At 41.7% G+C, this 17,393-nt stretch overlaps 1 protein-coding gene across 2 annotated transcripts in view; it reads left to right on the top strand.

The window, feature by feature from the left end:
• Positions 1 to 15,539, top strand: part of MGAT3 (beta-1,4-mannosyl-glycoprotein 4-beta-N-acetylglucosaminyltransferase) — a 49,060-nt gene extending 33,521 nt beyond the window's left edge. The window contains exons 1-2 of one of the 2 annotated variants that reach the window (XM_075286840.1): positions 1,148 to 1,558; positions 11,889 to 15,539. In XM_075286840.1, the coding sequence (XP_075142941.1) occupies positions 1,455 to 1,558; positions 11,889 to 13,404 (1,620 nt within the window). In that variant the 5' untranslated portion in view covers positions 1,148 to 1,454 and the 3' untranslated portion in view covers positions 13,405 to 15,539. Of the gene's footprint in view, positions 1 to 1,147; positions 1,559 to 11,888 lie in introns of those variants that run through there. The other variant, XM_075286841.1, reaches the window with a different exon arrangement.
• Positions 15,540 to 17,393: the final 1,854 nt, after the last annotated feature.

Below are 17,393 nucleotides of genomic sequence, written 5' to 3'. Positions count from 1 at the left end.
AAATAAGCGTCCTGCTTGTTCTTCAGATAAAGTCCGCCAAAGAACGTCTATTGAAATGAGTGGGAGGCAGAAATTACACTTTTTCTGTAGTCGTGGAACTGGACGTGGAATTTGCCTTGTCCAGTAAATGCAAATTCTGCTTCAAATTCACTGCAAAAATCCTTGTCCGTTTTTGGCAATCAGAAAATTCTGCATCAGTCCTAAGTGTGGACACACTCTTAGGCTGAGGCCCCATGTTGCAGAAATGCAGCTTCTTTTGTTGCAGATTTTGCTGCTGATTTTTGAGCCAAAGCCAAGAATGGCTACAGACGGAATGGGAAATATATAGGAAGTTCTGATACTTCTACCTTCTGCTCAATCTTGTCCTGGCTTTGGCTAAAAAAAAAAAAACTGCAACAAAATAAGCTGTGTTTCTGCAATGTGGGGCCTCAGTCTTAAGGTTAGGTTTACACAGTATTATTTTTCACAAAAATACGTGTAAAAAGAAGTGCATTTTTAGGGAAAAAATATACTGTGTAACCTACCCATATTCAGAAGCATTGGTTTCATCTGCACTGAAGCCACTGCTACGAATTCTGTGAAAATGGAGGACAAAAAAATTGCAGCATGCAACTTGGTGCTTCTGTTATTCACCATATGAGGGATTCGGTAGTGCCGGTGGGTACTTCACCTGAAGTGTACAGCCTTCTTTACAGCTGAGGCCTTGAGCTGCCTCCATGGATTTAGTAAGACACGGAAAGCCTCTCCACCTTTATCAAACTGGAGAGGTTATAAAAGGGTTAAAATATCGTAACGTCTGCATGTGCTAATTTAACGAGCGGATTAAGAGTACATTCACATGTTCAGGATTTTGAACCCAAAACCAGGAGCGGATTGAAAAAATAGAGGTTATCCAAATTCAAAAACTGCATGCAAAAACTTGACAGTGTGAATGCATTCTGAAGTGATAGATTGATGCATAGGTGTATGCAGAGTTTAGGAGAGGTTTATAAAGAGGGATGCCATATCTTTATTCGGCTCCTGGTTTCCTTCCTTACGAGAAAGGTGTCTCACACACTCAGAAGAAGTGGCAGCAGTAATAGGGGAGTTTCTTGTATCAGAATGTTTGTCTTATTCACCTGTGTTTGAACAGCACTCCTGGTGGGTTACCTGGCTACAGGCGTCTGAATACAGGACTCTGACAAGCATCTAGCTGGGTTTCTGCTGGGTACTTGGCGTCCTGTTGGTGAACACCTTGACATTGATGTTACAGGGATAGTAGAGCTGTAAACTCGCCGCTATCTGATTGCCTTTTGAACTCATTTGTAGCTATAAACCTGGCTGGAAGGAACACCACCACCCCCGGGTGCGACACTATGCTGTTCACCATCAGTGCACAAGCACACTGCACTGCCAGCTCAATAGATAGGGACATAACAAGACAGAAAGAATCAGAATACGACATGACCAAGTGAATGATCCACTTACCATACAGGCAGAGCAGCAGTGTTTCCTACATTGTCCAAAAGGTCAAGATGGGCAGGTACTGTAGGTGTGCTGTGAACATGCTGTGTTTCAGGTACGTACCAATGTAAGCTATTATGCTGCTTTGTACATGGTTAATGCAGGAAATAAAATGGGGCACAACTGGCACCCAACATTTCTTTGGAGAAGGTGATAAAAAATTAAGCTTTATGTGCAGGTCTCGGAGCCCATATCACCGCCAGATGAGTCACGTTGTACAGTATAAACAGGCTGCGATATATAGAAATGATGCATATATCTATAAAATATCCCTGCCAAATGTGGAGATGTAAAAACTACTGTCACCAGGGTGCCAGGACCAAACTGTAATGTAACAGTATAGCATGTTTAGCAGTATGCGTCACCAGTCATATACATATTTGCTGGACAAATGTTTTTCTTTGGCTGCCAGCTTATCCCTCCTGATAACCCCCTTTCCCTGCCCTCAGCCAAGCTTGCATGTTTACCCTGTAGAGCTGTGAGAGACAAGCTGCTATTCCTTATGGATTATGTCAATGGTTCCTGTAAACCTGTGGATGAGGGACGCCATATTGGCAAACAAGAACATAGAGTTATGGAAATGTAGATTGATAGAGAATTTTTTACATGTTTGATCCACATGTGAATTGGATGATGTTACATGTGTATAGAGTCTTCAACTTGCCAAATATCGTGTGCTGGGGACTTTCCGATCCCGAAGTGTCATTCGGTTGGTTATCTCCCTTGTCTGGGATGTCATTGTGACAGCATTGGTCTTTGTTGATTTGGCCAAGGCCACGGAACACCATTGCTGCCATATAGATAGCATTGCAGGCAGTACTAAAGTGGCGGCGCTGTGTCTGTCTGGATTTATCAGTAGATCTTTTATTATTTCTTATTGAGAGCACAGCTTTTGATTATTTTTAGGAAACCCTATGAAACTGGTCCCAGACCAACTTTCCAACAGTAGCCAACCCACAGTTTACCTACTAACATACACATTCAGCTTGGAATTGCTCCAGAACTTCACAAAACCTGCACCTAGTCTCCCCAGACGCCTCTGCCAATGGCGTTTCTAATCTCTAGGTACGAGAGCTGACGTTCTTCATGCATATAGCTTCATTTTAAGGCAGTATTCACTCTTACTGTTTTGCTGCAATTTTTGACTCCTTAATAACAGTACTATATTTATTGTAAATAAAAGTTGTTTTTCCACAATTGACATAGGTTAGGTGATATACAGTCCTATGAAAAAGTTTGGGCACCCCTATTAATCTTAATCATTTTTAGTTCTAAATATTTTGGTGTTTGCAACAGCCATTTCAGTTTGATATATCTAATAACTGATGGACACAGTAATATTTCAGGATTGAAATGAGGTTTATTGTACTAACAGAAAATGCGCAATATGCATTAAACCAAAATTTGACCGGTGCAAAAATGTGGGCACCTCAACAGAAAAGTGACATTAATATTTAGTACATCCTCCTTTTGCAGAGATAACAGCCTCTAGTCGCTTCCTGTAGCTTTTAATCAGTTCCTGGATCCTGGATGAAGGTATTTTGGACCATTTCTTTCTACAAAACAATTCAAGTTCAGTTAAGTTTGATGGTCGCCGAACATGGACAGCACGCTCTCAAATGATCTGAAAACAAAGATTGTTCAACATAGTTGTTCAGGGGAAGGATACAAAACGTTGTCTCAGAGATTTAACCTGTCAGTTTCCACTGTGAGGAACATAGTAAGGAAATGGAAGACCACAGGGACAGTTCTTGTTAAGCCCAGAAGTGGCAGGCCAAGAAAAATATCAGAAAGGCAGAGAAGAAGAATGGTGAGAACAGTCAAGGACAATCCACAGACCACCTCCAAAGAGCTGCAGCATCATCTTGCTGCAGATGGTGTCACTGTGCATCGGTCAACTATACAGCGCACTTTGCACAAATAGAAGCTGTATGGGAGAGTGATGAGAAAGAAGCCGTTTCTGCACGTACGCCACAAATAGAGTTGCCTGAGGTATGAAAAAGCACATTTGGACAAGGCAGCTTCATTTTGGAAACAAAAATTGAGTTGTTTGGTTATAAAAAAAGGCGTTATGCATGGCGTCCAAAAAGAAACAGCATCCAAGAAAAACACATGCTACCCACTGTAAAATTTGGTGGAGGTTCCATCATGCTTTGGGGCTGTGTGGCCAATGCCGGCATCGGGAATCTTGTTAAAGTTGAGGGTCGCATGGATTCCACTCAGTATCAGCAGATTCTTGAGAATAATGTTCAAGAATCAGTGACGAAGTTGAAGTTACGCCGGGGATGGATATTTCAGCAAGACAATGATCCAAAACACCGCTCCAAATCCTCAGGCATTCATGCAGAGGAACAATTATAATGTTTTGGAATGGCCATCCCAGTCCCCAGACCTGAATATCATTGAACATCTGTGGGATGATTTGAAGCGGGCTGTCCATGCTCGGCGACCATCTAACTTAACTGAACTTGAATTGTTTGTCCAAAATACCTTTATCCAGGATCCAGGAACTGATTAAAAGCTACAGGAAGCGACTAGAGGCTGTTATCTTTGCAAAAGGAGGATGTACTAAATATTAATGTCACTTTTCTGTTGAGGTGCCCATACTTTTGCACCGGTCAAACTTTGGTTTAATGCATATTGCGCATTTTCTGTTAGTACAATAAACCTCATTTCAATTCTGAAATATTACTGTGTCCATCAGTTATTAGATATATCAAACTGAAATGGCTGTTGCAAATACCAAAATATTTAGAACTAAAAATGATTAAGATTAATAGGGGTGCCCAAACTTTTTCATAGGACTGTATGTCTAATGACTGGGGGTCCTACCATGAGCACTAGGATAGATGTCCCAAAATCCCCCCACACACACACACACACCTCCCAAACAACCGTGAAAAACGTTCAGTTTTCCAAAAAAAAAAATTATTTTTTGAAAAACAGATGTTTTAACCCTCTGATAGAAGAAAAAAATAAAATGGTGTCAGCTTTTTGTAAAGTTTAATAGATAAGGCCGGGTTGAAATGAGATAAATCAACACACCCAGCAAAAAACCATGGAAAGTATTTGGTAATGTTGTTATGAAGGATGTACAATGGTTCACAGGAATGGAATTTTCTATGAATATACTATTTGTCTGTGAATTCAGTGCAGCTGATGATCAGCTCAGTCTTCCCATGGATAGTATATACCCTTTAGAACTTGTATACTAGTGTCACTGCTTTAGTAAGTTCATGGATCCAGGCATTCATTCCACATAGCACTGTCAGTGCACCCACCCAATGACCTGAAATGGTTAATTATTATAGCATGCACTTGCTGCCCTCATCCTGTTCTACAAAACAGCAAATATAGCAGGTAAAGGCCAATGGGAGCCCATTCTATAGTGTTAGCATTATCATATTACATCTGATCTTTGGACTCCTCTCATTCATGTGAACCATATACATATTAAAGTGACATTTGCTCTTTTATTACTTCTACATATGTGTAAGTAATATCTACATATATTTGGATTTGTGATATACAACTATATATGATTTGTATACAGATCCAGCACCTTGACGGGATTCCGTATATCCAAGATCATTCTCTATCTTCCATACAGATCTTGTAAAATTGCCTTTCTCTGGCAATATGAATGTCTGACCAAAACTTCTTGTATTTTGTTTCCATTGTATTTCAATAAATTCCTAAACTATCTATATATTAAGAGCCAGAACCTTCCGATTTTACAATCCCTGTTCCTATTGACATCATCGAGGCCTAACAGATCGTCCCTTGGTCTGTGCTCTCTCTTTCCTCCCATTTTCTGTCTTGAGTTGGGTTGGGCAGAGATAGAGAAGGTGTTACCCCGTATAGACTTTCCAGTCGCCATATTCTGTTGCTCAGTGGTAAAAAGTTTGTGCTAATTTTTTTTTCTATAATAAGTTTGTTCTTTTGTGCTGTTTCCACATTGGGGGATCCTTTCTGTACCTGCTGAGTAATGTATTTTGTATGACCTGCCAAGGGGTGTGGAGAATGAAAATGACGGCGTCTAACACTGTGGACTATGATACGTCTAAGCTTATTGAGCCGTCAGGGGCCTAACTAGTAAGATAGCAGTCCTAGCCGCTACTATGGGATACAACAACTACAGGGGCCTATCCTGATGTAAGCTGCAGTTAGTGGTGACCACAGAAGGGGTGTATATATATATATATATATATATATATATATATATATATATACGACTGAATGCAGTCCTGGGCATTAGCTTTTAGCATCATGTTTGTACTGTAACTTCATGAGTTATTACACCAACATGACCGTATTGTCTTTACTATGCTTCACAGTCACAGGAACGTGGTAACCAGGGGGCCACACGGTGGCTCAGTGGTTAGCACTGCAGCCTTGCAGTGCTGGGTCCTGGTGTTCAAATCCCGCCAAAGGCAAAAAAACATCTGCAAGGAGTTTGTATGTTCTCCCCATCTTTGCATGGATTTCCATCCCATATTCCAAAAAGACATACTGATAGGGGAAAAACAATGTACATTGTGAGCCCTAAAAAAAGGAACGTGGTAACCTATTATTTGTGTTATCTTTCTGCGATGATGCCATGGTGTGCATGATTTCTGTACTGTGATGTTTGTATAATTCTTGTGCTGTAACACCACTGGGTAGATGCAGAACGCTATACTGAAAAATCATTGGGAGTGCTATCCCTGTCCTGTAGCGTCCCTCTGGACATCCCCTCTGTCCTGTGGGGTCCGTCTGAGTGTCACCCCTGTCCTGTGACATCACAATATGGGTTTACATGAGCTCTATATCAATAACAGCATGGAGATAAATGTATGATCCAGAACTGTGTGGGTTAAAACAAAATCTACCAGACACTAGCAAAATACACAGTCATAGAACCAAGACTTGGTTTAAAGGGCATAAGCGGAGTATCTTACAAATGTACACAATGGCAGACGGTGAGCGAACTCCGTTTTTATGGTAAGCTATTGGCTAGAATGAAAATTACAAGATTATAAAACAGAAATACAAGAATCTTAATTTTCCAGCTTAATATGTACAAAAAATTATTTTAAAAATGCTTGAAAATATGTTTAACATGAGAAAACTTGTATTGAAACAGTCTGTCATTTTCTGGGAAGAATTGCTTGAAATCTAAAATATACAAGATATCACATGCAAGATATACCAAAAGTGTATTGACAGGTTAAAGAGATAAAACTAGGTATGAGAAGACATGCGGCTAAGAAAATGAAGCAAAAGTAAATGAGCAGTCATTTGGCTTTCCCAAAAAATAACCTTAACCAAGTGACCAAATATCAGGTGTTTTTGGCTCTTTTTTTTTTTTTTTTCTAATATACCAGACACCACTCTTGGCCATGGACCGGGTCTACTATTACAATTTACCAGTCGGATTTCTACATGCATGAGATGTTTCCAGAGGGCAGACAGATTAATCTTTGTATCCTGTAGTCCAGGATTTGTGGAAATGATAGATTTTCTTAAAGGGAAGAGGAATGTGTGTTGTGTATGTGAATAATCTGCATGTGGGCCACATTCCTCCAGTGGAGTACGAGAGGCCATGTTCTCAGGCTCTGGTGTGACGGAGGGTGATGTTATTCTCTGCTTGCTTTTATCTTCCTCCATGCATCATTTAGTTTACAGTCTTCCCAATACATGATTTCTCCCAAGCATTTTTATGAACGTCCCAGTAGAGTTTTTGTACTTTGTTTTCCCTGCTTGAAGGAAATGGTAGTCAGGCATGTGCACCGCCGCTCCTCGCCGCTCCCCGCTGTCAGTGACAGCTGAGGGCAGCGCTCAGTTATTTCTACCAGACCCCTGTTCTCATCATTGAGATGCATGGCTATTTGTAAAAAGGTGAAACCCACAAAATATATGAACAAGATCCTTATGTGATGTGCAATGGTATGCTAAACAGTCAATGGGATTTTGACAATTTTCTCAAGCTATCCAACAGTATATCAATATTTGCTCTGGTAATATTCATCTGACAGCCATGTATGACGTGTAAGGGCACAATACACTACTTTTCCCATCCAGAGGATGGACATCAGGACAGAAACTTAATAGGCACATATTACGTCAGTGACGTCCATTGAGCACCTCTGGTGTCTGTCACGATAGATCCTATATTCCATTGTTTCTCTATTTCTGCTGTGAACAGAGCCCAAGTCCTTATGTTATATTCATAGCTTGAAAAAGCGCTATAAGCGCGAAACGGCTGTTGCCTTTTTTTTCTGCCCTGTTGCCATGTCATTTTATCCCGATGTTTTTAAAGAATTTGGAATAAAGCAATTCTTTTAAGAAAAAGTGCCATGGTGAGTGCCCCCATTTTTCTTTTCCTTATATACTTATATTATATTCCCCTTCTGGCTTTGGCTCAAACTGCACCATTTTCAAAAAATCTACCTGGGCTGCAATATGGCAATGGCATATGTATGGTGTACTATGTATGGTGAGAGAGTATACTATGGATGGGCAGTCAGAATGTGCTGAGGGTATACTATGGATGGACAGTCTGTATACTATGGAAGAACAGTCTGTCTGTATACTATGTATGGACAGTTTGTCTGGCAAGAGGGTATACCATGGAAGGACAGTTTGTCTATGGTGAGAGGGTATACCGTGGATGGACAGGCTGTCTGTATACTATGTATGGACAGTCTGCCTGGCGAGAGTGTATACTATGGATGGACAGGCTGTCTGTGGTGAGAGTGTATACTATGGATGGACAGGCGGTCTGTATACTATGCATGGACAGGCTGTCTGTGGTCAGAGGGTATACCGTGGATTGATATGCCATTTTTGTAAACTTCTCATTACATTTACATGAGCTAGCCCTTTTAGCTGGAGATAATTCTCATCCACTCCTCGACCTTCCCGGTAATTCAGATTCAGCAAGTCTTCGGTGATAGCGTATCTACATCCTGCTCTATTGTTACTGAAATTATTTTGCTAATTTTGCAATACTTGTTTTAGTAGTTATGAGTTGTCTATTGCCAAAGGACATTGAGTTTCCTCCTCTAAAAATTCCTGAAACCCTCAGACCTGACCACAAGGTCATAGCATTGGGATTTTTGTCTTGAAAAACTCAACTTTCACAGATATGAATCATTCCCTTCAGAGTCAGTTTATCTTGTGCTTGTTTAGAGGTTTAGTTATCCCTTCTGGCTGACTTTGTCATTGGTACATTTCAGCGACCGCCCAGTAAGCTGTCACTAGTAAAGTAGTCTATATACCGTAGTTACATGACTATTGGCAGAATACTTGTTCAGCTGACTGCTATCCTTTCCAGGGGTCAGGACATGCAATACGCTTATCTTTGTATATCCAGTACCTTTGTGCTTGGGCAATCTCTTGGGAACAACGATCACAAAACCAGGATATTCCAAATCAGGACACAATGTTAAAATGTTGTATCTGCTAAGAGAGTTCAGAAACCAAGACAAGGCTATGATAATGGAGAAGAGTATGACTGGCCAATATAGCCGACAGCTATCTTGTGTAATACATCATTAGATCATTGATGGCTCAGGAGATTATTCTCACCAGATTCTCACACATTGTGACTATTATTGTGGGTCATTGTATGGAATAAGTTTCTATTTAGACATTTATTGCAGACGTCTGTAAATTCCATCACATATCTGTAAAGTCCCTTCTTGCTTAATGTCCCTCATATGGAACAGATTATACACTTGTAAACAAAGTAGAAAGATCCGAGGGCTGAGATATCTGCAAAATCCCGAAACAGCTGGCTATGTGTCTCCAACAAGAATCCAGAGCGGTCTTGTTGATGGTACAGAGCAGACTAAGCTCATAACCCCTTCAAGATTGTAGTGTTGGGTCCTGACAAATGATGTTGAATTTCCACACCCAGTTTCGCTAGCGCCACCTATTGCAGGAAGCTCCCTTTAAGTCAATGTCTGACTCTTTACCAACAGCAGAGTAGGGTTTTGACTGACCTGGATTCCATTAATACAGTTTTGGGTGAGATGCTGGCTCTTCTTCAAGGGGTATTCATAACAAGTAGGGGATCCAACTACTCAAATGCCCAATGATCAGGGGAACAGTGTAATTCATGTCCCCTCTTCTGAATACAGTGGTGATTGGGAGGGCGTGCGCACCACTCCATTCATTTCAATGGGAGCGCCAGACACAATAAAACGCATAGTTAAGCTATGTCTGGCACTCCCATTGAGTAAAGCTATGTGCACCCCATCCCATGCACTGTTCTGCTCAGAAACAAACCCCCACCCTTTTCTTTTGATTGGGGTGGATCTGAAGAACCATTTCAGGCTTAGGAGAAGTAGTGTATTGTTTTTCTAGGGGATTATTGAAAAGCAATGATCACTTATTTTCTATAGATATCTAGTTCTGAGAACCTTCAGAAATATTTCCATAGATCTGTCTTTTAGATCTGTAAGCTTTATACTTTAGGTTTTTAGGGATATTGAAACAGCAATGTCCTTTTATACTTTCACAAGCCAGTGAAACCGGATAAAGGGGACCTTTCACCCCTTCACGAACTCCAGTTCTTAGCTTCTGGTAATCGATGCGGTTTCACTAATTCCAGAGCAGTTATTATTTTTTCTCTAGCCCCCACCATTCCTGTGGAATCAGTGCAGTTAGTTTGGATGGCCGACTTGCTATTTAGGCGCTGTACCAGTGTCAGAGGTCTGAATCACACCCCTTGTCTGCTCCTGTCTGACACCGCCCTCCTGACAGTACAGAGACTAAATAGTATATCAGGCACCAAAACTAACAGCATTGATTGCTCAGGAATGGTGGGGGCTAGAGAAAAAAAACTTCCATGGTATTGGAACAGCTCCTATTAAGTTATGCAAATAGCTGCACTTGACGGAGGTGGTGAAAAGGTGTCTTTAAGGTTATGTTCACACTGCTGCTATCAATAAATTTCCCTTATTAATGCTACAAATGGAAGGATTCCAATTTACATCTGTCAGAATTCACCTCAGTGTTAAAATAAAAAATGGATGTGTTAGAATAACGGAGACTATGTAGAAAAGAAAAACAGATGGCAGGGACTATTTGTTATTATTTTAACAGTGAAGTGAATTATGACGGAGACAAACAGGAATTCTGCTATTTGATATTTGTTGTTACCTCCAGGCTGGACACAAGTGGGAGAGTGATGTTAAATCTTGGTGCGGTGTAGCAGGAGCCCCCAGTGGGGACAACCACTAGGTCAGTCCTTTGTAGACATACGATATTTGTCTGCAAGAACTCCTTCTAAGTGCTTTCCTATTTGTAATGGTATTGCATGTCATGCCTGTGGGGGGTTACCACTACAGTGTGGGGCGAAGAAGGCTTTCTGTTCAGCCTGTTACATTTCTAGCGCTTCTGTGGAATGTTTCTGCCTTCTGCTTAGTTGGGTTGAAGAATTTACTACATGATGTTTATATGTTAGAGAACTTTGGCTGACTTTTGTGCGAGTGTTAAAATGTTTGCACCATGGAAAAAATTTGGAAGAGAAATGTAGCACATTGGTTTCCTGTAGGTGCACGGTGAGTCGAGAAGCTAAGATGTATGATTTAGGACTATAAGACTTGTTGTATGTGAAGGTACGCTGGTAGTAAAAGGAACGACCTTACAGGGGTATTCTCATGGCCGCCTTTCATAACTCAGATGAGTAGCAGAATGCAGCTTTTTCTGTAACTCTCATTCACTTCTATGGGAATTATGAAACATAACTAGCAGAGCAATGTTCTGACCTGGTGGCTGTATATTGTCATGACTGCCTGAGATAGGAGCTGAGAGGACCCTTTCACCACGTCCACCAAATCCAGTTATTGCATCCTTCAATAGGTACAGATCTGGTGATTCCAGCACAGTTGGATTTGTTTTTCTCTAGCTCCCACCACTTCTGAATAATTGGTGATAATAGTTTCAGCACCCAATTAGGCTCTCAACTGTCAGGTGGGTGGTCCTGGGTTGGGTGCAGACATACAGGGACCATCTACCTGACAATAAGGCACCTAACTAACATATTGAGTGCTAAAAGTAACAGAACTGATTACTCAGGAATGACGGGGACTAGAGAGAGAATACCATATGTCTCAGAATCAGCGAAGGGTGGAAATGGTCAGAGTGGTGGAGGTGGTGTAAAGTCTCCATGGCTTTGAGTGTTCTGCTTATTATTGTTGTTCTAATATACACAACAAGGCTAACAAGTGAGCTACAGATCTAGGTATTTTCTGATTTATACATTTCCTTTAAGGAATTAAAGCAGTACTTTCTTCTTTTTTTTTGCTCTTAACCTATAACTGTAAACTGTAATTTTGGTCAAATTGGGTAGTACAAATACTTATGGTCTTCTTTTTTTTTTTTTTCTTTGACAGGATGAAGATGAGGTGGCACAAGATGTTCCTGCTCCTTTGCATGGCTGGACTGTGTGTAATCTCGGTTCTCCACTTTCTCAAAGCCCTGTCTTATGTTTCACTGTCAAAGGACTTGGTCTCTCTTAGTCCCAATATCATTTCTGGTTTCTTTTGGGAGTCCCGGCCTTTGATACCTCAACACATAGAAAGGACAGATGATGGCAGCCAGGTTCTACGTACTCCTGGCTACTACAGACCTCCTGAGGCTGCTGTTCAGCAACCCAGGCCTCCTCCGTCAGGACATAGTCAAGGTATTGGCTCAGATGAATTGCACCTAAAGGAATATGTTTTGCAGGAAGATTCAGCTGAGTATTTTGTGAGAACTAAATCTGGCGGTCTATGTTTCAAGCAAGGAACTAAGTCACTAGACCGCTTGCCTTCTGAAAAGCCAGAGCGGTCTTCTCCACGGAAGGTATCGCCTAGCATTTCTCGACAGACGCAGCAGCAAACACAAAAACGTAGGAAATGGGTGGAATGTGTTTGTTTACCTGGCTGGCACGGACCTAGCTGTGGGGTGCCGACTGTTGTCCAACACTCCAATCTCCCCACCAAGGACCGACTAACACCGCGGCTCAAGCCACGTCGTGTTATCAATGCCATCAATATAAACCATGAGTTTGACCTGCTGGAGACACGGTTCCGGGAGCTGGATGGGGCTGTGGATGTTTTCTTAATATGTGAATCCAATTTTACAGCATATGGGGAGCCACGTCCTCTCTTATTCCGCCAAATGCTTCTTAATGGAACGTTTGACTACATTAAATCTAAAGTAGTCTATGTGTTCCTGGACCATTTTCCTGAAGGTGGGAAACAAGATGGGTGGATAGCAGATGACTATCTGCGGACATTTTTGACTCGGAATGGGATTGCTCGTCTGCGCAACTTGCGAGATGATGACCTTTTCATTATAGATGATGCAGATGAAATCCCCAGCAAGGAAGGAGTGCTCTTTCTTAAGCTTTATGATGGGTGGACAGAACCCATTGCTTTCCATATGCGCAAATCACTCTATGGGTTTTTTTGGAAGCAACCAGGGACCTTGGAAGTGATTTCTGGTTGCACCATTGGAATGCTACGTACTGTATATGGCACAGACGGTATCCGCCTGCGCCGACGGGAGTATTACACTATGCCCAATTTCCGTCAGTATGAAAATAAAACTGGGCACATTTTAGTTCAGTGGTCTGTGGGGAGCCCTTTACATTTTGCTGGCTGGCACTGCTCGTGGTGCTTCCCTCCAGAAGGAATCCATTTTAAACTGATCTCTGCTCAGAATGGAGATTTTCCAAGATGGGGTGACTATGAAGACAAAAGAGACTTAAACTACATCAGATGGCTTATAAAGACTGGGGGTTGGTTTGATGGAACCAAGCAAGAGTATCCAGCAGCCGACCCCCATGAGCACATGTATGCCCCGAAATTTATCATGGAAAACCCCCAACGATTTGGCTACTTAGTTAAAAATCCGTATAGCTGAGGTGAATGGTAAGGGAAGTAATGTTATCTGCAGCCGCTTGAACTCTTCATTTATAACTTGTTTTTGCTTGTTCATTCTCTCCCTTGTGGATCCACTGGAAAAGAGATTTACCACTAACCAAAGGGAGTCGAGAAAAATGGGCGATTCCATTTTTGGGTTGTTGCTAAGTGAATTGGTTTCTCAGGAGTTTGATGGTGGCGAGGGTCTCCCACCAAGTGGTATTTCATCAGTGATACCCCAACCTATCCTATGTCAGTGCAGCTGTTTATGCAACATTGCATGTTTACATGTCTTTCCAATGGTCTCTCTTTATGTTGCAGGGAACACGCACCGCTTTGCTGACCCCTGTGGCAGGGAAAGGGTTATAGATCATGCTGCGTATATTACTTGAGTATGACTATGCACTTCCAGGTCCATATGCATGCCAACACGCTTTTAGGAAAAAACAATACAATAAAACAAGGCTTTTGATGAAGGTCTGTAGTTTCCAAGCAACACTCCTTGGCATCAAATGGGTTATAGTTTATTAACCCTCAGTAGCATGAACATGGAAATCCATCGTGATACTCTTCTGCCACATGATCACTTCGTACAGAGGGTAAACTGTGCTATATTGCTGTAACTTCATTAGCATTAGTGCCAATGCATTGTAGAGCCTGGAAGAAAGGTAGAATAATGGTAACAATGAAGGTATAATGCACTTTTTTTGTGTGGGGTAGGGGGCGCTATTTGTGGGTTTTTTTTTGTTTTTTTCATATGCTGTTTATGGTAACTTGGCATTTTGAGTTGCGAATAATATTCTGCCAAATGATAAACTGAGTGTATATTCTGCACAGAACTTGGTCACCTTCTAGCAGGCAGCATTCATTTGGGAAAAGACCAGTTTTTGGGGTGCATAAGACTGGGGTCATTGACAGGTGGAGATCTTGGTCTTCTAGGGTACCCTGGTCTGACGTGTGTATGTCCAGATGTCATCGCAGGTTTAATGACTTCATACTTCTTAAAAGAAACCTGTTTACCCATCATGAGGAATCTGAAGAGATGACCTCAATGTAAAGGATATGTCGGTGGCAGAACAAGCACACCGGGCACTACTGGATGGCACTTTCTCAGAAATGAGAGCCTTATTAGGTACCGTATCCATGTGGATGAAATAAAGACAATAGAGTCTATATTATATTATACCCCATAAAGGGATTTTTTTTTGTTTGCACGGTTGGGGGGTTTAATAGAAGGGAGCTCTCGTAATAATGTGTTCATTTTGGAGTGTTGGGCTGATAGAATTATAGTTCACAGATTGTGAATTATTTGCTGCACTGTAGACGCCACAACACCGAGAAGACATGATTCACTGTTATAGTGCCAGTCCCATATAGTTGAATGGAGCAGTGGTGGATATGCTCTACTACCGCCCTAGTCAAACAGTGTGGCACAGGACACCGTTTTGGTGATCAGTAGGGGTCCCAGCGGTGGAGCTACCAGAGATCAGATATGTATCTCCTATCCTGTGGATAGGAGATACAAGACATCCCCTTTAAGCCAAACATCTGATGATCTAGGCTTCCCATTGTTAGTGTTGTCATGATACATGGTGTGGGCATTATTGTTGGTGTCATTGACTACTATGTACACTACTAAGTGAAGATATCATATAGTAATGGATTTAACCATCTAGCTTGGAATCAAGGGTTTCCTCTTGCCTTTTCTTATCTACCTCCCTGATTCTTTTTTGCGTTTATGTATTGAAAATTAGGTTTTGTAACTTTTCTGTGTTCTACATTCCTCTCTTCAGCAGCGTGACGCCAGGGGCAGCTAAGGAGCCATACCCACAGGATACTTGTAGCATCACTCCAGCTCGATTCAGACTTTAGGTTTACTCCATTTCTGTGGGTTGTTGAATTTTAAGGGTATGTTCACATGTGGAAGTTTTGTTGGAGAATTTTCTGTGTCTCAGCCATCTGTTATATACATCTGAATGGGGTTGTTTCTGCAGTATACGCATCAGTTTCTGCAAGACCAATTCAGAACCAAAGGATCAGTAACAGAAATATCTGCAACAAATCTGCTATATGTAAAACTATATTAAAGGTGACCATACACATTAGACTAAGATGGGCCAAACATGGTGGGACTAGGTGATAAGCTAATGGATAATGAGTGCAAATGGCCAATGGTATAGGTATAGGATCACGTCCCAAATGGCCCTAGTAGTGAGAAACCAGGTCATTTGCAGAACTACATTTCCACCATGTTTTTTCACAAGTATAAGGCTTGGTTTACTTCACTCCATTGGAGCCTCTGTTACAGTGTCCACCTAAAACCGGCAGGGAAAAAGATCCTGTATGGAGGAACTCCTCCTCCGCCGGTTTTAGCTTTAAAGTAATGGACCTCATTATAGTCATAGGGGTTTGCCAGACTCCGTGTGTTACCTCTATTACAGTGGTCCGCCTGTCCGTTGTTCTTGTCGTCCAACTTGATCAGAACAACAGAAATGTGTCTCTAGTGTGAACCTAGCATAAGCATGGAATTAATAGAAGCCACTGTAGATCGGGGTGACAAGCTCCCAATAGAAAAGTTGCTTAATAATACCTCTATACTCCATAATATGTGATTTTGTTTCTTACTTTGTATGTTTAGGGGCCCAGGTATGCTGTCTGGCTTCTGTGGGCACCAGGAGGCTTTTCCTGGTACATGAGGCTTAGTAGAGAGAAAGTGTCAACCATTCTTTGCAGATTAGAAAGAAAAAATCTGATTGAATATTATGGGCAGCATCAAGGCTGGCCATGCACTTTAGGTGACTGTCATCTGAACACTCTCTCAGCAAACGGCTAAATCTTTCGACATTCCCCATGACTGACGCCGGCTTGGTTTCCTCAAGAATAAATGGATCAGGCAGTTGCAATCCATCATCTTGCTCCTGATCGCCCCCGACATCTTCCATCAGGGAGGAGTCAGTAGGATCCACCCTAGTCTCAATAGATGAAGTCGTCTATGTACAGTTAGATCATGATTTGCAATAGCATACGCTTAGGTATTTGGCCCACTGACTTTATAGAATATATACCACTTGGCACAGGGCACCATTAAAGGAGAACCACCAAATACATTAAAGGGGTTTGCAATTCCCCAGAATGATGGCTATACAGTAGAACAGGACTGCTGTGCCACTGCTATTACTTGAAAAAGAGCTGCCCACACGCTCCTCACCTACTGCCATGGGCAGGTGGTCATCAGTATGAAATCTCTATTTGCAGATGGGAGACCCCTTTAAATAAAAGCCTTTTTACTGCATATCAATGATTTACCAAAACCATTCTTTACTAGTGTCCTGTCTGGATACATAGTGAAACCTGCAGCGCCTCCTCCTGCGTCCCATCACCAGCACTTATCTTCAGCCATGTCACAAGAACATTGCAAGGATCCACATCACTATCTCCATCAGCCAGCTTTCAGTATGTAGACGTTGATGTGATTGGTGACAATGACAAGGCTGGTGAATAGTTATGGGGACTCTGGAGCAGAAGAGCTGCCGGATTGTCTCTCTAGTGTAGTCCTTTACTCCTTGATATCCCCGCACAGGAATATGATGGTGGGATGCGGTGGTAACACATGTTTGTCAGTCTTGCTATAGATATACATCTTTAATCCCATATCCTGATTCCATGCTTGCTACTTCTGTCATGTGAAGCTATTTGGCAATATTATACATCATTATGAAAGGGACTTGTATCATTTACAGGAAGGGAATCCAGTTACTACTGACAGAAAGGCTGCTGTTTCCACATGGCTTGTCCCTCACATATCATTTTTCATTTTAACTCTCCATTAGATGGATGCGGTGTGACGATGCCAAAGGTTCAGGAGAATTATGGCAAATCCCTTCTTTTGTAAAAGAGATCTTTGTAGGGCATTAGAGACGCGCCAAAACTGTAAGTCTGCAAGTCTGAACTTAAGAACGTATAGAATATAAAATTGCTTTCTGGCAGCAG

This window comes from Leptodactylus fuscus, chromosome 9 (assembly GCF_031893055.1).
Source record: "Leptodactylus fuscus isolate aLepFus1 chromosome 9, aLepFus1.hap2, whole genome shotgun sequence".
Taxonomy (NCBI): Eukaryota; Metazoa; Chordata; class Amphibia; order Anura; family Leptodactylidae; genus Leptodactylus; species Leptodactylus fuscus.
Note: the sequence above shows the minus strand (reverse complement) of the source record. Positions and strands in the feature narration are given on the sequence as shown.